This window comes from Gymnodraco acuticeps, unplaced genomic scaffold, assembly GCF_902827175.1.
Source record: "Gymnodraco acuticeps unplaced genomic scaffold, fGymAcu1.1, whole genome shotgun sequence".
In the NCBI taxonomy this organism is placed as follows: Eukaryota; Metazoa; Chordata; class Actinopteri; order Perciformes; family Bathydraconidae; genus Gymnodraco; species Gymnodraco acuticeps.
Genome location: NW_022990764.1, coordinates 1,854,826 through 1,875,517, shown reverse-complemented (window position 1 = coordinate 1,875,517; position 20,692 = coordinate 1,854,826). Strand labels below are relative to the sequence as shown.

General features: G+C 38.9%; 2 protein-coding genes across 6 annotated transcripts in view; both read left to right on the top strand.

Annotated features, from left to right (window-relative positions):
* Positions 1–164: 164 nt before the first annotated feature.
* On the top strand, positions 165–6,215 carry cd302 (CD302 molecule). 2 transcript variants are annotated; one of them, XM_034232334.1, is made up of 7 exons: positions 165–371; positions 1,293–1,418; positions 1,522–1,632; positions 2,175–2,357; positions 2,648–2,668; positions 2,772–3,013; positions 4,505–6,215. In XM_034232334.1, exons 1-6 carry the CDS (start codon positions 266–268, stop codon positions 2,966–2,968), a joined length of 744 nt encoding a protein of 247 aa, XP_034088225.1. In that variant the 5' UTR covers positions 165–265; the 3' UTR covers positions 2,969–3,013; positions 4,505–6,215. The 2 variants fall into 2 exon arrangements, with proteins under 2 accessions (XP_034088225.1, XP_034088224.1); XM_034232333.1 differs by lacking the exon at positions 4,505–6,215 and having other exon boundaries at positions 2,772–3,925.
* A 3,351-nt stretch (positions 6,216–9,566) lies between these two features.
* Positions 9,567–20,692, top strand: part of LOC117556850 (bromodomain adjacent to zinc finger domain protein 2B-like) — a 48,384-nt gene continuing 37,258 nt past the window's right edge. For 3 of the 4 annotated variants that reach the window (XM_034232402.1, XM_034232403.1, XM_034232401.1), the window contains exons 1-2: positions 9,567–9,748; positions 18,687–18,730. The gene's annotated coding sequence lies outside the window, so the exon portion shown is untranslated. The remainder of the gene's footprint in view (positions 9,749–18,686; positions 18,731–20,692) is intronic. The other variant, XM_034232404.1, reaches the window with a different exon arrangement.

Genomic DNA, 20,692 nt, shown 5'->3' with positions numbered 1-20,692 from the left:
CCTTTTTTGTTGACAGTATGTTATGTGTGCGTGTGTGTGTGTGTGTGTGTGTGTGTGTGTGTGTGTGTGTGTGTGTGTGTGTGTGTGTGTGTGTGTGTGTGTGTGTGTGTGTGTGTGCGCGCGTGTGCGTGTGCGTTCGTGGGTGGTGTGTGGGTGGGATCTCGTTCACGTTGCTGCTTCAGACAGGCACTATAGTCAAACAGAGTACAGAGAAGGGTTGGAAACAGTCAGAGAACTAGTTTGTGCTACAACATTATTATATAATATGATCTTTTCTGTCATGGAGTCAACGGAGAAGCATCAGCGTTCCCTATCATTTACATGCGGTGTCCTTGTGTTGTTTCTTCAGCTGCAGTTGGGTTTGACGGGAGGTAAGAGTTTAAATATTCGCTCTAAGCTAAATGAACGTGGTATCTTGAATTTAGCATTGTGTAGGCCTACGTTGCAGCAACTGTTTGCTCTTTGTACTTATGTTTGCTTTTTGTTCAATTTCTCACGATAAGGCATGTCAGCTCTAGTACTGCTAGCACATTTCCCAAATGTCGACACTGTTGTTGAGCTAATGGCAACATCACTTTTGAATCAGGGTTAGCATTAGTAACTGCGTTCAAAGTGTTGTGCTTTCCTGGGTTGTGATCTATACAGTCTATGGTTGCGATACAGGTTTTTTAAAGCAAATTATAAACCCGTGTTTCCCGTTAGAAGTGGGTGTATTCAAGGACATCTTATTTTTTTCTATTTTGCTTTTAAGTCGCCTCATGGCTAACTTAGGCAGTAACCTCTTATGTAGGCTACAGGAATTACTGGCTGTGTTGACATTTAAACGAGTAAAACTGGAAGCATAATAACCAAGGAGTAAATAAATGACCACCTTAAAACCTTGCTACAACGATGAGACTTCTTAAATAAACTGGCAACATTTATGACATATTGTGTTTTTATAGTAACTTCAGTAAGAGCTCCATTGAGGGGACAACCATTTTTATCAATTAACAGGTGCAGCAGTAACAAAGCAGAAAACAATACGTGTATAAAAGTCTAGAAAAACAAGACACCAGTTGCCAAACATGACACAACTGCATTGATAAAGAGGAACAGTGGTCACAAGTTAAAACTAATCATAAGGGTTATTTCAACTGTACATAACGTTTCACCTCTCTTACAGAAACCTGAAGTTAGTTTAAGTCAGTTATAATTAACATGGTGTTTTTGTAAATGTTTCATCCTGTAGCTTTTAAGTCATCATTAACAGCTACGAATAAATACATAGTTTGTCCCATGTTTTTCCTCAGACTGCCCTGCAGATGGACGCACCTGGGTGCCATTTGGAGACGGGTGTTACCACTTTGTCCACGGAGCAGAAGACAAAATCAAAAGCTACACTTTTGATAGAGCAAAAACTCTCTGCCAAGGGTTTGGTACCAACGACTTTTACTTTTTAAACTATCTTGTTAATGGCAAATGGATTGTGTGTATTCTCAATGTTTATTCTCTTGTCATACATTGCTGTTCTTTTTCTAGAGCTTTTGACCATCCAGAGTGCTGAGGAGAATGACTTTGTCTTTAAATATAGCCCAGAGGTCTGGAAAAACAATGTCAACATTTGGCTGGGGATGTATTATGACACAAACAGTAAGTGCCATGTGACCGGAGGACTGTGAAGACATGCTGGCTGACTTCCATGAGATAGAATTTGTTTCTCTATAACAATCAGTAAGGTTATTCAACTTTTAACAATTGTTTGGAGGTGACTAGGTGGAAGACCAACTCTGTATCTCAAAGGGATGTTTTTATTTATCACAAAGTGTTTTGTCTTCAAGTCAATTGATCATAATTGGAAAGGTGTCTATTTGTTTGGGTATTATATGTTGTTAATTCTACAAAAGAGACAGTAGTTTGACAAAGAAATCTTAACTGGTCTTAACTCAAAAATTATTGCAGATGTTTTTAGATTTGTGTCAGCTCCATGTTTAAGTTATTTTTTTATTTTAGAGAACATGACACAATGTCTACTTTTTTTAAATGCTGTATAAAAACACTCATTGTATTCAAATCTAGCACAACTTTAGTAAATTATGTTAAGCTACCACAAACATGAATGGTTCACATTATTAAGGTAGTGGCTGTATTATTGCTTATTGTCGTGCTGGATTAATGTTGTTGTGTCCTGCCAGGTGACAACATGAAGTGGTTTGGTGAGAAACCTGTAGGATTCAGTAACTGGGAGGACAGCTCTTCCCCATCAGACCTTATGCCCTTGGATACATGTGTGGCCCTGCACACCAACACAGGAAAATGGGAAAATGTCAGCTGCCTGGAACAGGCAGAGAATGGAGTGGTCTGCGAAACAGATCAAAGTAAGATTGATATTTGTTGCATGTATCGTTTTTTACCTGGTTACACATAATACAACATGCTTTGGCAATACTACAGTATGGTCATGTCGATAAAGCTCCTTTGAATTATAATTTTTGATATGTAACATGTAAGTCACAATGTCTATTAGACCTTTTGTTATGTTCATAAACTTCCTGAGTCTTTTTTAAATCTTAAGTCCATGTAGCAAACGTTTGAGGTAATGTGACTTCAGGAGATATAGTCAAAATTGTTTTCCACTGGCCTCACAATGTGTTTTTTGTTTCTTCAGAGGCAGAGAAAGTCAAGCAGAGTAAGTCAACCTTTGAGCTGATTTAGCTGTTTCTTTACTTATTCCTCAGTGATTTAGTGTTTATTGTAGTGACCTTCCTTGCATTGTTTCTTGTTCTCCTCAGAACCCAGTGCGCTGCTGTCTGCTCTGGTCATTCTCAGCGTGGTGGCCATCATGGGAGTCTCCGCAGTTATTTGGTTCCTTCACCAGAAGCGCAATCTAGGTACCTCTATCTTCACGCCCTTTGAATACCACCCTCCGTTCCGAGTCCTGGACTCAGACCGGTCCTGTCTGGTGGAGGAGAATGACAACGTGCCATAGGAGAACTTACTCTCTGTTTCACAAAAGGAAGCACCTACCTAATAGGTGGGTGTTCATGCATGGAGAAGTTCAATCTAAAAAACAGTTAATGAAGTAGTGTTTGGTTAACACATATCAATATCATGAGTCACAATATACATTTTTTGTGAGTTAGTGAGACTAACAAGATGGAGATTGTACTATTAGGGTCAACTGATGCAGCGACACAATGCCATCCATGATTACAGTTTTCCTTCATGTCTGTCCCGGTTAAAGCAGCATTCAGAGAAACAGGAATTGTCAATCACAAGCTATCAGGGACACATGTAAATAGCTTGATCCAAACAAAAGCCTTGCTATTGCTTGAGCAATTGCCACGTTACTTCACGCATGTAAATGTTGTTTTGCACAGTCCGTAAAGCAGATTCTTTATAAATATATTTTTGTAATGGAAAGCTGTCCTAAGCCAATACTGCCAGAGAATGTCCTTTGTCATTTCCTTGCATTTTATCCTGTGCTTGAGTTTATATTGTGACAAGACTAAAACAAATATAGCCAGTAAAAATCACAACACTGAAGATGTCTTCATTTATTCCAGAGTTTATATAAATATATATATATATTAATAATCTACATTGCCAGTCCTTTATGCACTGTTTACCCTGTTGAAAGATGCAATATATATACTATATAAATATTTCCTGCCACATGAAATCCAATTATTGAATTATCTGTGCTTTATTTCTTAGGAGTACCCTGATGATTTTGTTAGTGGAAAAAGTAACTCTTCCTGTGAACATTAATGACAATCAATACTTGGCTGTGTGACGGGTATACTCCAGAATGATGACACTTTATTACATTGTGTAAAATAGGCTTCTTAATACAGTTGATTATTCTTTTTTGCAATACTTGAGGATAATTTGTTTGTATCTGAGCCCCTTTGTGCTTTTCATAATAAAGTATGTTTGACTATTAGAAGTGTTTGTTGTTGACTTTGTTAAATTGATCTGAGTGTTGCTAGTATGCCGCTAGGTACCAGTAGTTACCAGGCTTCCCAGACGTGTGTTGTCCAGCAGTGTTGAAAGCTAGCAAAGTGAGAAGAAATAAAGACTTCTTTGGGATCTATTTAGAATGTTTCTACTAAATAAACATGTCACTGCATGAGCAGAAGGATGAAGAAGGACACTGAAATTGGGTATAGAGATTCATTAGTTCTGAAAGGATGTCTAAATCACTGTCATGTGTAAAGCGCCACTCCCTTCAAATGTCCAGTAGCTCTGTTGACATCTCAGCGTGGGCCGAGATTAAACAGAACTGAGAGAAGTCGGCAGGGAATCTTTTTTGTTTTCCTTTTCAATTGTACATTTAATTTTAGACCTTTCAAGAAGTCTCACCTAAAGAAATCCCCAGTATGTATGACTATTTTATTGTGTACTTTCTCTCAATGTTTGTCAAATCTTGTTATGAACTATCCAAAGCATTTCTGTGTACATTAATTCATGTGAAACACTAAGAGATAGCCATAAGAATAACCTTTTCGTCCCTGCTTTACAGGTCATTTCTAGGTTTGGCCACAAGGTGGGACAGTGATTCACAAGTCCCACTCCTGACATTGCTGTGAAGGGATTCTCTTTAATGAGGTCCAGAATCATTGAATACATTTGTTTTGGTATGTTTGTGCAAGGAGTTTTGTTGAACATTAATTTATCGGAACACTAAAATAAACATCTGTTCATTTATAGACCATAAATATATTTATAATGGGAAGTAATTATAATAGATGTAATACAAGATCTGATGTTATAGTTATAGAAGGCTTATCTTTTCTCCAGGCTGAGGTGAAAGTCCTTTTGATGATTAAGAAAGTCTTAAATCTTGCTGTGGTGGCAAATAATTAACATGGTATGCAAGACGAAGGTCTAAAACTGCAGAAGTGTGGTAGAATGGAGATATTAAACTATTGCTTCTAAAAAGTATTCCACAAAAAACAGCTATTTAAAAACATGTTTAAAAAGATGATTGCGTGAATAGACCTTGAGGAATCATTTCCTTCTTTAGATGTCAACAAAAGCCTTAACATCCTATATCTAAATATGTGAACAAAAGCCTGATCAAATATCGGACCCTGCTGTCATTCTGGAATTGATTGACAGGTCTCAATATAATCTGTCTTTAGGGTTGTTGTTGTTTATTTATTATAAATATGATTGTATACAGTCATTTTAAAAGCTATTGTAAAATGGGCATACAATAATCAATAATGGTGGTTGAGGAACACTAATGTAACTGAAATATTCATCACTCCAACATACATTACATCCATTATGTATTAACTCAAATCCACATAGTTTAAAAATAACTTAATTATACAGTTTTCATCAAAACTCAAATTTAGCAGATTTTTAAAGGCCAAAGAGTGATTCACACTCATTACTCCAACAGAGTATCATGTATTAGAGATTCCATAGCAGATGCTGTGAGCTTTTGAATGGCACGCTGTATGACACATTTGGAAAGCTTGGAGTGGGATTGCAGTATACATATTCTAGTCTGGTCTCTGAATTTCTGCCCTCATCTCACATTCTATTTTAGCAATTCAAATAGAATTAGTTAAGAATGAATAATGACATGAAAACAAAATGGCAAATGAATCTGATTATCAGGCTGAGCAAGGTCTGCTGAACCTACGCAGATTTGTAATTTGTTATAATGCTTCGGAAAAGAGTGTTTGTCAGCTACAACAGAGAAAATGTGTATTATGCAAAAGGGTGGGTTTATTAAATGTGTTTTCATGCACGGGCATAATTATGATAATTAATTGTAATGCTAATATACTGAAATGCCTCATTAGATTTTTTGAGAAATAATGGGTTTGAATTTAATTTGGGATGAACCTTTTTAGGCATAACCTTTTATTTTTTGCAAGCGGATTGTAACTAAAGTAATTAATGCTGTAACATCGCTAAAACCATCTTTTCCGTGAACTGGGCTGTATGCATTTTATAACCATAGAGGGGCTGTTGTCTCATCACAATGGCTCTAATGGTCCATTTTAACTCACAGAACAGCACGTGATTTCATTCACACATCTGTCACACCGCTGCTTAAAGCAGGGAGAGGTCTACATTGACCCAGAATGACTAATTAAATGGACATTGGTATGCATGAATAAGATATGACATACAGTAGCACGACTGATGGAATGAAATGAGAGGCACACTGGATATGAACAAGTGTACCAAGCTGTGGAATAGCTATGTGTCAATAAAGTACACACTTCAAAGTGTTTTAATTCTTAAGAAATTGTACTAAATCAGGCCTTTGTGTAAATGCAGAAGGCCAGACTCAATCTTTCCGGTTTCACCGCAATCTCACGTTTCTTTCTCCACATATCAGTTAATTCTCTTCAGCTCATTCATGTCTTTCCCAGGAAAGGTATCAGTGTCCACAGTATTGTAGAGCATCTGTTTCTCATGTCCTGGAAGTCTCATGTTTCTCCCCCATTCACTATCCTGGAACATGCTCCAATTAACAGAGCAAAATAAAGGCCAGTATTTAGATGACTGCACTCAACCCAGGTCATTCTAGAAAAGCAGTAGTATAATCAAATAAATGATGTCAACACGAAGTATTCTTCAATTCTTTACCTCATACAGGTCTGCATCTTTATTATTAACTATCCTATTTGTTCGCTTAAAATGAATACCTAAAACTGACTGTGTTCACAATTTGTAATTCCACATTTGTATTTGATACGATATTTTCAAAAAAATCATTGCAATCCATGAATCACCCTATGAATGCACACCCAAAAACAAAGGTCATAGATATGATATCTATCAAATCACATGGTGTGTGGCACACTCTCACACACACACACACACACACACACTTACGTGACCAAAGCACCTAGCTTTTAGCTCAGACACTGTGCCATTTTCTAAATCAAATGCATGTACAGTGCTGGAAGGCTTTGGTGTTAAAGGGATCAGAGCATTGTGTGCTGACACGATTAAAATCTGCATTATTCAAATATGTCAGGAAAAAAAAAAATCAATGACATGGAGTCCAACTCATGTGCCTTACGGGTACACTGAGCTTTCTTTGGACTGATAGAAAAATAATAATTAAAAACAAAAGCACCATCTTAATTTGTTTTCCATCAGTCTCTAGAGAGATCATCTTTGCTGTGACTTTGGTATCTCATTATACTTTCTAATCAAGACTCTTTAAAAATCCTTTTAAAGGGAGACAGACTGTTTGCCCTTCCCCCAGCATGCTGCTGCATTGCAGCCATCGACTGCGATTTAGTATGTTACAAATGACCAAGGTAGGCTGACATTTTGAGTGTGCAATGTGAAAAACCATGGTCGGAAAAGGCTTTTGGAAGTGGCGCTGCCCTGATCTCTCTTATCGCTCATTCACTCTGATGAAAATGTGTCCAATACAATTAAAAAGACAGGTATCCTGTGGCTCGGCTGACACATTTATCTAACAGTTTTTTTACCCCCATTTCACCATGTGTGTTTTTCCAGCCATGCGTGTTTCACTCAGTCCAGTCAGTAGCTCCTTTGACTGTGACTGCAGCATCTAAAATGACACAGAATAAAGGAGGGGGATGGAGAAAAATCAATGAACACAAGGGATGGTGAACAAGCACCCTTTTAAAATTGTTATTTGTCAAATGTTTTTATCCTCCACTGCTTTATATGCTTGCCTTAATTACTGTATCTAATTAGCTAAACGTCATGTCCAATGTGCTTTGGCTAAAGATGGCATACATTTAAATCCACTAAAACAAACACATATTTCAAACAGAACAATATAATGCAAGATACTCTTATTACAAGTGACATTGTTATATTCATCCAGAAATAAACAGAAATCTCATTACCTTAATCCTCACCTCCCACAACACAAATGTCTCATTCTATAACAATTCCTTACAAAAGCTGTATCATAATTGGTGTTATTTAAACACTGGATCTACACAATGAAATCAGTCCACATAAGTGATACAGTTTCATACTGTTACATGTTTAATTACAATGTGCTGTAAATGTTTGTCGGTGAGTTTAATGATAAAATGCACCTCATTTCCTGTTGCAGATTGTATGCTTGCTTAACGATGAGGAAAAAAGGCAGATGGTTGCGAAACTGATGTCACTTTTTGGAAGAACAGGATGTATTGCAATGCCTTGTTAATGGATTCTCTATGGGTTGTTAAACATTTGGTTTGATTGGTTACTTAATCTAAGCAGTTCACACCTTTTAGCAAACTACTATCCCTTAAAAAAGGAAAAAATAGTTTACGCTGCTCCCTTTGAGACTGTCACAGATCTACTGTTTTCATTTTTTTAATTGCTCTTATTTAGTGGTTTTCCTTTTTTAGATTGTATTTACTTATGCACACACCTTTTATTCTTACTGCTATTGCATGTTCATCTTATACTTTTGACATTTTACTGCATTTGATGTTGGATGAGTTTGCTTTGACGTAGCCTTACATAGCAAGACTTATCTTCACAGAGCTTTGTCAGTGTTTTGATGTGTCTGTTTTTGTAATGTTGCAATCTAAATGTTGCCTGGGAACAATAAGACTGACCTGAACTGTTGCCTGCACTGAAGGGATACCAACTAAAGCACCATTACAACTTAAAAGATAAAGACATTATTCAGTTATTTGTCTGTCAGTTTCTCTTTCAGATGATACTCTACTCTACAGTATCTTCTCCATGCCTTCGTCAGAAAGACAATGCTACTCACCCAGCCTCCTTAGGTTATTAATAACAAAACAGACTATTAGAATGTCTGCACAATAAAGTATTATCCCATGCAATACAGTCCATCCCTAAACCTTATCTCGCCTTTATTTTGATAAACAAAAACCATAACCTTCAACTTTGGCTTTAATTTAACCCTTCTGAAGAGTTCTAAATAAACCCTGCAAATGTGTAGCATTTGAAAATATAAAATATAGTTTATTATTATTCATATCACTATTTACACTACAATTATTTGACAACTCAAGTCACAAGTTACATATTTCGATTATTAATACAAAATATACAAATGTGTTCCACCTTTTCATCTGCAATATAAAAGTGTTGAACACATGCATCCATCAATAACTATAATCAAATACTATACAAATGTTTATTCTGAAATAGGCCATTCTGCATATTGACTACTTGCTTCGGATACTTTTTGAAGCTTATATTTTGTTAGCCTACTTAAACAAGATTTTAAACTCATGACTTGTAATAGTTGTTTAAACTTTAGTATTACCACACTCAAAGATCTAACTACTTCGTCCATTACTGCTAAAGACTGGTGAGCAGTGTATTATTATTATTATTAATATATCAATATTCAATACCGTTTTGACAATGCCTGCATCATCATTAGTGAGCTATGATTTCATTTATTGTTTACTTTTGCAGGGCATCAGATGCACGCCTCATACAGATGTGAGGAGTATGTTCGCTGATGTTGACAGTTTGTGCACTTGCTGGCTGCAGTTTTTGGGAAACAAAAGTTTGCATTGTCGGAGCGTGGAGCTGACGTCACTTGTCTTGAGTTGCTCCGTTGCTCCGAGTGAAGCGGAGCAGAGTCTCTTCAATCTGCGACCAGAGAGCAACACACTTAGTCACACTGCCACCCGGAGCCAACTAAACACTGACCAATCTCTCCGTTCATGTCTGTTTAACATCCCCAAAACTGCACACAACTGGGAAGTAAATCATCACCTTGTTTCGCTTTTTTCCCCAAAGGATTACATCCAATTTCAGAGATGAGGTGAGTTTAATTGTCTGTTTTTGCTAGGTGTTTGTCACCAACGTACGTTCAGTTAATGTGTTATTTCACAGATTTCGGTCGCCTGGGCTAACAGCTAAGCTAACGTGTTTTGTTAGCTATACCAGTAGCATCTGTTCATACCATAGGTTCATACACTTGTCTCATTGAAGCGTTATCGACTCCGTGAGTTCAACGCGGCTATTTAAGATGAAAAAGAAAGTTCGCGTCAAAGTAAATACACAGTTTAGGGATGTTTCTGATTCAAACTTTGTTCGGAATGTAACTGTTGTCATGCTGCACTTGTACTCTGGACACAAGAAGAGTGTTCGGACGTAGAGAAACTAACGTTAACATGTCACCGGTACTTGGCTCAGGCTGCTCAGTCTTGTCATTACCTTGCAGCATGGATCTTGTCTTTGTTGCCAGCTAGTCCACTCTGCGGATCCACCCTCTGTCCGAAAACCTTAACAGGACAGGGTGATAAAAACATGTCTATAAGTTTGTTTCTCGCACATATAAATGGGTTTTAAATCTCAAAGTACGCCTCACGTAGGAGTGCATCATAAAGTAGTGTATGGTTTTGGCTAATGCTTGTTGTGGACGCTTCGCGTGACAACATTTAAAAAAAAAAAGGGCAAATAACTGGATATAACACAGGTGGGCTTTTTAAATGTTTTATCTTAACATTAAATCATTTGTTGTGAGTGTTTAAAGGGGGCTGCCCGCCGTGGTAGTCTCCTCTTTATCTTCTCTTTTTGTTGTTTTTTCCTATATGGAGAGCGCAGCTAATGCTGCAGCTGCGGTGTGGGCTGAAATTTACCCTTTGAGATTATGACAATACCCTCCATTTTTCTGCTTTCATATTAACAACAAGGCATTCGCCATCTTGGGGTATTTAAATTAGATTAGCGCTGTCTATTTAAACTCTGTTTATCTTTAACAAAGTTATGAAACTTTGGAGGAGGAAACATATGAATAATACAACCTCTATTTATGTCGAGTTGAAAGTGAAAGAAGTGTTTTAATCAAACAATTTTAATAAATAGGGTTTGGAGTTTTAAGATTTCAAAACTGATAGAGTATGTTATGAAACTGCAATCCAACCACTTTCCTCTTTCTGTGATGACATGTCACTCACATGTTTGGCTTAGTTTAAGTAATTCAGCTTGTAAACCTTGTAGTGACAGTAGACACATAATCATCAAAACACTTTCTTATTGCTGGGCCTACTTCACTTGCTCTAAATGAAAAACATCTATACAGTATATTTGAATAACAAAAAGTACCTCGTCAATTCTAAGCACACAGGCCACGAAGCAAATACATGACAACATTTGACTACATTAAAATTGCAACCTTAAAGACAATTGTGTTACATGTTACAACCTATTCTACCTTAAATGAATTAAAATCATGCTTGAAAAGGTAAACATATTTTCACTGCATTCATCTTTACTTGTCAGTTAGTAAAGCACAGGTGTTAACGATGGCTTTGTTGTATTCAGGTGTCCAAATGACAGTCAGCCAGCATTTACAATAAGAGCGCTAAAGCTTATCTAGACCTGGGATTTTTTACACGGTGTGTGATGCTTTGTGGACAATTTGGGCTCATACAATCGTGTTTTGTTGCTGTACATTTACCTTGTTTGACTGTTTTGGCAGACATTTTTTGTTTGTGCAGAACTGACTTGCCTTTACAGATATAATTGATAGTAATACAATCCAGTGTGCCCTTTGCACACACAGTCCTAAGTGAAATGGCAGTAAACATTTTCCTGGTAAAGTCCATCATTTAAATGGCCTCAGTAGCCAAGGCAGCGAGATAAATCAGATCACATCCTTGATGTGTTATGCATGCATCCAGTAACTGCCAATGAATCAAAACACAGGTAGAAGGTCACTAAATTTGCCTCATATTTATTCAGAGCACATGTCCTTGAAAACCTCTGCAGAGAGAACAATGTTGTGATGCTGTATACTTGGATTTTAATATGCAATTTTAACATAAAAAAACTCAAGAGTCAGCAGCTTTGAATGTTAAAACGATATTAAATGGTTTTGTTCTTTCTGCTTTTAAACTATAATTGCTAAATTATTCATTCAAGTTGTGTTTAATTGATTAGAAACTATTTATTCTTTAACTTCAAATAGGTACTATAAACATAATCTTAATTCTCATAGCAATACATCACATATATTGGGTAAAGTTTTGTGCGCGAGGTCTAAACAGTAGTGTGGATTAAGTTGTTTTAAATATTTTCCCAGTTTTAAGAGAAGCTGTGAAATGTGCAATTGGTTGTGCTTTGCTGAACAGTGCTCAACATTTTGAGTGGGGATCACAAAAACAATGTATGTAGCCCCTCTTGTTGTTACATAATATGAGGGGCTCCCCTCTTTATGGTCCTTGGGTCTTTTAAAAGTGCCCCTTTTTCCGTTGGCCTTTTTGAAAGGGGAAAAAAAAAGGACTGCTAATAATTGTGTTTTCTCCCATTTTTTTTTTTGTCTCCTATTCTTACCCTTTCCACAAGTTTGCACTCATTAATCAAAGATTGTGGCCTCCTGCTGAGGGCTGGGCAGGTTCATCAATTTGGCAGCCAGCTTGCTGTAAGGAACAGTGCCGCGGACCTTAACACACAAGCATAAAGAAATCTATGGTCTTTATATGCAAACCCTGAAGGTTAATGCTGTATAATTCAATGTACCCTCTTTGTCTGCTGTGATTGATGTTTTTAAACATGTAAGGCTTGACGGGAGTCCCTTTTTGTAGGTCAGTGTTGACACTTTATGATTGGGTGAGCTTGGGGGGACCGGCACGAGGGAGGTGGATTATTAGGAATATGTCAGGGAGATTACTCTTTTTCACTCATCTTCCTGATCTATTTTCTCTCCGCCTGGAGATGCTTTTCGTAGTGCTTTATTTAAACCAATGATGTTGAGATTGAGGTCTCCCTGCTGTGTAGATGGGGCTGATGTTTAAAATGCAAGTGGTCTAGTGAAGTCTATTTGCTTGTTTGTTTTAGTATTTCTCCTCCTTCCAGGCCAGTGGAGAATGAATGATTTGGCTCCATATTCTCAGTCAGATAGTTACAGGACTAATACAAACCTTTCATCCAGTTTTTGTTATAAACCATTTCCCTCTCAAACAAAGACTTTGCCTTAGCAGCCCCCTTTTTATTGATCCTTGTCCATTTAAAATCTGGTCACTGCTGCCCCAAACACTTCCCACTTGAACTGCGCTAGGCAGGCTGCTGCAGCCTCATTTTAAATATTACATTTTCACTCAACATTGGCAGGTCTTAAAGACAAGAGAAAAATCATTCCCCCGTAAAATGTTTGAATCAGCAAAGGCCAAAATCGAGTTTTTAGTGACCCTAATTGAGTAAATTCTACGCGCCAAGATGAGACATTGCACAGTCAGTGGGCGAGCGTTTTTGGTTATCATAATGTGATTTTAACCTTTTACAAACTCTTTTTTTATTGAAATGCTATAATGGTTGACACGTCTCATCAGCGTTGCGTGGAAGTCGGAAGCAGTACCGAAGGAGTGGCAGACCGGGGTGGTGGTTCCCCTTTTTAAAAAGGGGGATCAGAGGGTGTGTGCCAATTACAGAGGCATCACACTACTCAGCCTCCCCGGGAAAGTTTACTCTAAGGTACTCGAAAGGAGGGTCAGGCCGATTGTCGAACCTCAGATTGAGGAGGAACAATGCGGATTCCGTCCTGGTCGTGGAACGACGGATCAGCTTTTTACTCTCGCAAGGATCCTGGAGGGGGCCTGGGAGTACGCTTATCCGGTCTACATGTGTTTTGTAGACTTGGAGAAGGCGTATGACCGAGTTCCCAGGGAGTTACTGTGGGAGGTGCTGCGGGAGTATGGGGTGAGGGGGTCTCTACTCAGGGCCATCCAATCTCTGTACTCCCAAAGCGAGAGCTGTGTCCGGGTCCTCGGCAGTAAGTCGGACACATTTCCGGTGAGGGTTGGCCTCCGCCAGGGCTGCGCTTTGTCACCAATCCTGTTTGTAATATACATGGATCGGATTTCGAGGCGTAGTCATGGGGGAGGGGGTCTGCAGTTCGGTGGACTAAGGATTGCACCACTGCTTTTTGCAGATGATGTGGTTCTAATGGCTTCATCGGTCTGCGACCTTCAGCACTCACTGGATCGGTTCGCAACCGAGTGTGAAGCGGCTGGGATGAGGATCAGCACCTCCAAATCTGAGGCCATGGTTCTCAGCAGGAAACCGATGGACTGTCCACTTCAAGTAGGGAATGAGTCCTTACCCCAAGTGAAGGAGTTCAAGTATCTCGGGGTCTTGTTCTCGAGTGAGGGAACAATGGAGCGTGAGATGGGCCGGAGAATCGGAGCAGCGGGAGCGGTACTGCAGTCGCTTTACCGCACCGGTGTGACGAAAAGGGAGCTGAGCCAGAAGGCAAAGCTCTCTGTCTACCGGGCCATTTTCGTTCCTACCCTCATCTATGGTCCGAAAGAACGAGATCGCGGATACAAGCGGCCGAGATGGGTTTTCTCCGCAGGGTGGCTGGTGTCTCCCTTAGGGATAAGGTGAGAAGTTCGGTCATCAGGGAGGGACTCGGAGTTGAGCCGCTCCTCCTTCGCGTCGAAAGGAGCCAGTTGAGGTGGTTCGGGCACCTAGTTAGGATGCCACCTGGGCGCCTCCCTAGGGAGGTGTTCCAGGCACGTCCAGCTGGGAAGAGACCAAGGGGTAGACCTAGGACCAGGTGGAGGGATTATATCTCTTCGCTGGCCTGGGAGCGCCTTGGGATCCCCCAGTCAGAGCTGGTTGATGTCGCCAGGGAAAATAAAGTTTGGGGCTCTCTGCTGGAACTGCTACCCCCGCGACCCGACCACGGATAAGCGGGAGAAGATGGATGGATGGATGCTATAAAGTGTTTTAGCTGAATGGTTGAATTTTATCCACATGTCTAGGTTATGCGTAAATAATCTGTATAAGGTACCACATGAACATATGTTGGCACTCTACATGTTGATCCCATTGGTTTTAATATTGTAATGGCCAGAAAGTGCTGAAGACTTGTTATTCAATATTTAATTTTATATTGTTATAAAAGAAAAATGCTCTAAATATAGTTTGTGTTAGTTTGTCAGAGCTGAGAGGTTGAGATTAAAACTTAAAGAGGGAATATTAAGATGTAAGAGTCATAACAAACACAATGTTCACCCTGACCTCAATGGCACGCGAGCTTGAGACCTTCAAATCATTTAATGCAAAGACTGTCAAATAGACCATAAACAAGCTGCTTTTGGTACCCAACTGACTGTTGGATATTCCTCGTCATAACCAACAGCTTTGTCATGGCTATCTGCCAGATAGGTACAGCTGAGTAACCTGAGAGCCTTGTAGTAGTTCAAAGGCTCGTTGCAACAACCAATTATTTGAAACTAGAGAGTGACCTTCTCTCCTCTTGATACTGTATGAAACATGCAAGTGCAGAAGACAGTAATCTCTTTGACACTGGTATTCACACTACAAAATGAGACAGATGGAACTGTAAGGTGACCCGCGTCTAGATGACGCACAACAAGTGTTGCTGCTCCTGCTGTATTACTGCATGGAGGTCATACTCAAGTTGGGAGAGATCCAGTGTTTTCTGTTCATATTTGTACAGCTGATTAACAAAGCATAGAGAGTGAGTAAACATATTTCTATATCAGAAAATACATGTTTTGTAATACTTTTGACCTTTTTTCGAGTTGTGTCGAGACATTAATGGAAACATTTTGTTCATTGCATCTGTCTTGGGAGATCTTTTGATCATCGAAAACCCCCGTTTTTGATTAGGTATAAGTGCATTTATTTTAGGAAAGTTATGTATTTTGTTCCAGGAGACGGGTACACTTATATTAAAAGCAGTTCTTCAAATCAGACTTATCTTGTGGAACATGAAGCACAAGCCAGTCAGTCTGAGCCCATCTGAGTGACAAAGCAATTTGTATTCCAGTAAGGGCAAATAAATATAAAAATACTATTGAGTATGTATGTCTTTCTAGGAGACCAGCAAATACAATGATGTTTGCCATGGACATTACAGCTTATACATCTCAAGGCAAGGTGATTGACTTGAGTCCACAAGCTGAAGAGTTGGAGAGACATCAGCAACACCATGTCTCAGCAGGCAATAGTCACTCGGTTGCATTTGCATTTGCGCGTGTGATTGCTTCCTAAAACCTGACTGATATGGGCTTTAAAAAAAAGCTTTTAACAAATAGCTTTTTAATTCAATTAGTGTCTTACTTCTGGTTAGTGGGAATCGACAACCTTCTTGCTATTTGAAAATTGCTTTTGTAACTGTGACAAAAACCTAAATCATGCACACTGCTGTCCTTTTGCACTCAATTAACACCACTCCATCCCTTTAGTCCAGGCATCCTCAAAGTTCGGACTCCGGTCCGCATCCGGACCGAACCACAACTGTCTCTGGACTCTGAGCAAATTATACTTTTCATATGTATTATCTGTGTTATCTGCGAGACATCGCCACAACGCAACGAGTCAAAATTCTCCACTATGTCCACTGCAAACAGCGCTCTGCATGTCCGACTGTTGCACTGTCTGTGTGTGTCTGTCAACGCATTGGTCCAATCACATTCAGCATCCCGTCAGCGTTTTTTCCCCCAACCAACAGTCTGCGAATCAGAAGCACAGTAGGGCGGGTCTTCGCGGAATGCGGGTGGGAAAAATGCGTGTGTCGTCTCTTTCAACCTGTCTGAGTCAGAGCGAGAGTTTAAAAAAAAAAAAAGTCAGAGCGAGAGTTAACAGCTCATCTAGTTGCATCTGTACTGTAGCTAGTAGCCTATAGTTTCACCTACCGGGGTGGCATGGGGTGGCAACTACCCCAGCTGCCACCCCAGTTGGCAACTTTGTTTTGAAAGAAAAGTTGTGGCTCATCGGACATTTATGAGAGAAAGTCTCTAATGTCCGAGTGCAAGTGAATGCAGCACAAGACGTACGTCTGGTAACCCCTCCCCTGGCACAAGCGTGGAAATATGATTGACGGCGATTTCATTTGAACGGGACGGTGCAAAACGAGAAGCATTCTGACCCAAGCACTGAAGGAATGAGGTATTTGCGGTCTACAATGACAGAGAAGAGACTGTCAAGTTTGGCTGTACTCAGCATTGAATCAAAACGCACTAAAGCTGTTGATCTTAATCAGTGTTGCTAGATGGTAATCGCCGCATTCAGCTGTAATAGACATGTCAACTTGATGCTCTGCTCACGGATGAGCATACAAAACTATTAAGATGATGACCTTACGTGTGTAAATATATTGTTTTCTTTGAGGGGGTCTGCCCCCAAAAAACTGTTTTATGTCCTGAGAAAGTCAAATAAGACAGTGTGTAAAACTACACTGCCCAGCCAAACAAAAGTAACTACTTTGATTGAACTAGGCCAGTAGGTAAGGACATTCCACTGGATAATAACTGAAGTATAAAATAATGCATGACTGAGTTGATGGAGACCATGTTGAAGGCAAACACAAAGAGGAAATAACAGGTCAAATCAAGCAAATCCCCTCTCAGATTCCACAGCAACCAGAAGAACATAAATACTGGCTGGTGATTTGATTCATCAGCTTTGTGATGGAATAGAAAATGCACAGTGCATTTCCTTAGCTGTGGGTGAGTCCACTGACACCACTGACAATGCTCAGTTGCTGGTGTTTGTGAGTTTTTATGATGAGGCAAAGGGGGAGTTTGTTGAAGATGTGTTGGGCCTGACAAACCTCAGTGGACACACAAGGGGGGAATACATTTATAAAGCAATAATGGGAATGCTGAATAAAAGAGGGTGCAGCTGCCTTTATTCATAACTGTGCAGCTCTTACACTGCGACTCTGAGGGGTCAAGCACTGACACAATAACAATGAAAACTGCTGCATACAGATTACTTTTGTTTTTGCAACCTCGTGTTAAGAATCTTGTTGCAATTGTTTGAATGACCGTAATAAACGGACCTTTGTCTTCATGAAAAAAATTGTTTGGACCTTTAACATTTGTATTTGAGTACCCCTCCTTTAGTCTTATCAGGTGGAATCTAGAACCAAAACAGTGTTGACAAAGTGAGTACAAGGTTGGTGTTTTATTGTCATAAGTATGAGACTTAGTTTGATTTGAAATTCCTTTTCAAAATAAAACCACAAAGCTCAGCCTGGCAATAACTCATGTTTTTGTTAGTTTGTGGTGCTATAATTCAGTGCTATGGCTTTTTAGTAAAATACAGGACCATGACTTCAACACTCATACTGTATGTTTGTAGAGACACCTTTTTTAGTCACTTTATTCGAGTGATATTGTATGAAGAAGACTTGAAAGGATCAAAAAGATTCAGTCTCCATTTCCTTTACATTCCAAACAACCCAGATGGTAATTCATATAGAGTTTACATGTGGGTCAGAAATGTTTGCAGCATCATTTCTGACCCACATTGTGTGTTACGTTATAACATATATTGACCACGAGAGCAGCGTTGTCAAAGTATGAACATTAAGAATGAACGTTGCTTGCTTTGTGTACACAGAATTTAAAACAGACATTTCAGTAGAAGGGTATGGTAAGTAAGTATATTTTGGATATGTATGTGTTTCTTTTAGACATTTTTTGAAACACTTTCCTAAGGTCATCGGATTTCTGCAAAATCAAATAGCTACCCTTGTTATACTTACTTAACCATAATCCAATTCCCTCAAAGTGTTTTGTCTATGTCCCATTGCCCTATGGTTTTCTCTGAGCAGCAGTTTGATTTTCTGCTGATGTTTAGAATGGATAACTCATCTCCCCTCGGGGTGCATATTACCATTTTTATTTTATTTTCACAGAGCTTTCAGATAGGAACGATGCTGAATGAGTAAATCGATAAAATCAAGCCATAAATCTGACTGCTGTTGTCTCGTGTTTCAGGTGCAGACCAGTGATGTCACGGAACTGAAGACAGTCTTATACAAGTAAGTGTTTGGTTACATCAGCTGCCCATTGTCCATCTCTGCCTCCGTGCTCTTTGAAGTGCCTTTTTTTGATATTGTAAGGGGAAAAACAGTTTGCTTTGTTCAATTGGAAAAGTAACTCATGAATGGTAATACAGGACTAAGCAGAACACTTCATTTTAAAACATGTTTTGGGCATAGGATTAGAATTTCCAATTAGGTTGAGATTTAACAAAGTCCTCCTTTATGAAATTAGTTTGTGCTGCATTACGCTGTGCTCTCATTTTGTGTGTATCTAATTAATTCCTGTCTTTCTTAGAATTGGAGTGTCAACGCTTCATAACATATTTAAATCTCTTGGGAGGAAAAAATAAAACTTTTTTGGCTTAGTGGTGCATTAAGATAAATGACTGTGAGCCAAACAGGGGTAATTGGTGGGGCTGGAGCTTTTGTTTGGCTTTGTTTTAAAATGGCCCTAGGACAGAGATGTTGAGTATATCAAATGAGCTCTACCAGGAAGTGTGACGTGTTTTTTCTCCGACTGCCAAACTTGCTGCCAAATTGTGTTAATTTGCAGTCTTGCAAGTGCAGCTAATCTTTCTCTGTTGTACATACTCCATTGTGGAGTCAGTGTTAATTAATGAGGTATTTATCATGAAACTGTTTGACTATATGAAGATAATGACACTTTAATTTAGTTCACACTAAATCAACACAGGTGTACAGCAGACACACTTGAGATTAAATCATCTGTGCTGCAAGCGAAGCAATCATTTTATTAATTGTGTTTGTGGAAAATCAGATATCTATAGTGAACAATGCTATAGTTTCTAGAAGGATGTGTGCTCACATTTACCTACGATGGAATTCTAATACTTCCTCATTGCATCGTCATTACTCCTTTTGTACTTCTCAGCTCTTTTTAACATCAAGTGAAATCCTAAAGATGAGTGAAACTGGCCACTTACACTTTTTATGAAGCAAAGAATGCTGAAAATGTGCCATGAAATTGATGGCATGTACACGGCCACCTCATGATCTAGAGGAAAATGTCTCCTACTGTTTATGTGACTGACCCTGGAAAGAGACAGGTCATCTGTAGCGCTGCAGACAAACCGAGTCGAAATGGCAATGGCAAAATGAGCCTGGCCACAGGAATCCCATCATCTCTAAACCTGAGTACCCACCTTTTATCTGTGTGTAGTAGAAGCCCTCAAGGATTTATTATTGCAGTTATGAATAACCTTCAGCTTACCTGCACACTCAAACAGAAAGTTTCAGAAACGTTGGCCAAGTTGGCAAGTTTTTAGTCAGCCATTGTTTTGGTTGCCAAAAGATGACACAAGGATATTTAACATATACCTTGCTCTCACAAAACTATGATTATTGATACTGTGTTTAAGTTTACTTCAACAAGAGATGGGCTATTTAGATAAAATCAAATATCAATTCAATCATTTTTGACCAAATACTTCAATATTTATACAACAAAAATATTGGAGAGTTCACTCTTGGTGCTTTTACAAACATATTATTTACTCAATGATACTTTTGAAAAAGAGTTGTCAGTCGTCTGTATATAATGTATAAGTTGATGAAAGCTAATAATAGAACAGCTCTAGCCGTCTGGAAAGTTGAAATCCCTTTACTGTAATGTAGCCTTTGTTCTCGGTAAACACTTCAAATCACATCAACTACAAAGGAGTCCTTTAAAAAAAGTAAAGAAGGAATTGGTGACAAAAGTAACAGAACTAGCTGGTAACATGTGTGAGTGTTATGATTCCAACAATATGTCCCTACCTGATTTCTTCTAAACACAATGATCCGTTTTTCTTAGTTCAACTCTCCGAGCAATGTTTTCAACTGAACCACAAAAGAGAGACAGGACACACATAGAGAGGGCGAGACTAACTTTAATAACAAGAAAATACATTTAAATCAGTGCTTTATTGTACCTCGTGCCGGCAGCTGCTTTAGAGCAAG

Bases quoted from the DNA above. Each gene is read 5' to 3' on its own strand.
- cd302 (XM_034232334.1), top strand. From the start codon at position 266: ATGATCTTTTCTGTCATGGAGTCAACGGAGAAGCATCAGCGTTCCCTA. The intron at 372-1,292 runs GTAAGAGTTTAA...GTTTTTCCTCAG, and splicing joins GCAGTTGGGTTTGACGGGAG to ACTGCCCTGCAGATGGACGC. The intron at 2,669-2,771 runs GTAAGTCAACCT...TGTTCTCCTCAG, and splicing joins GGCAGAGAAAGTCAAGCAGA to AACCCAGTGCGCTGCTGTCT.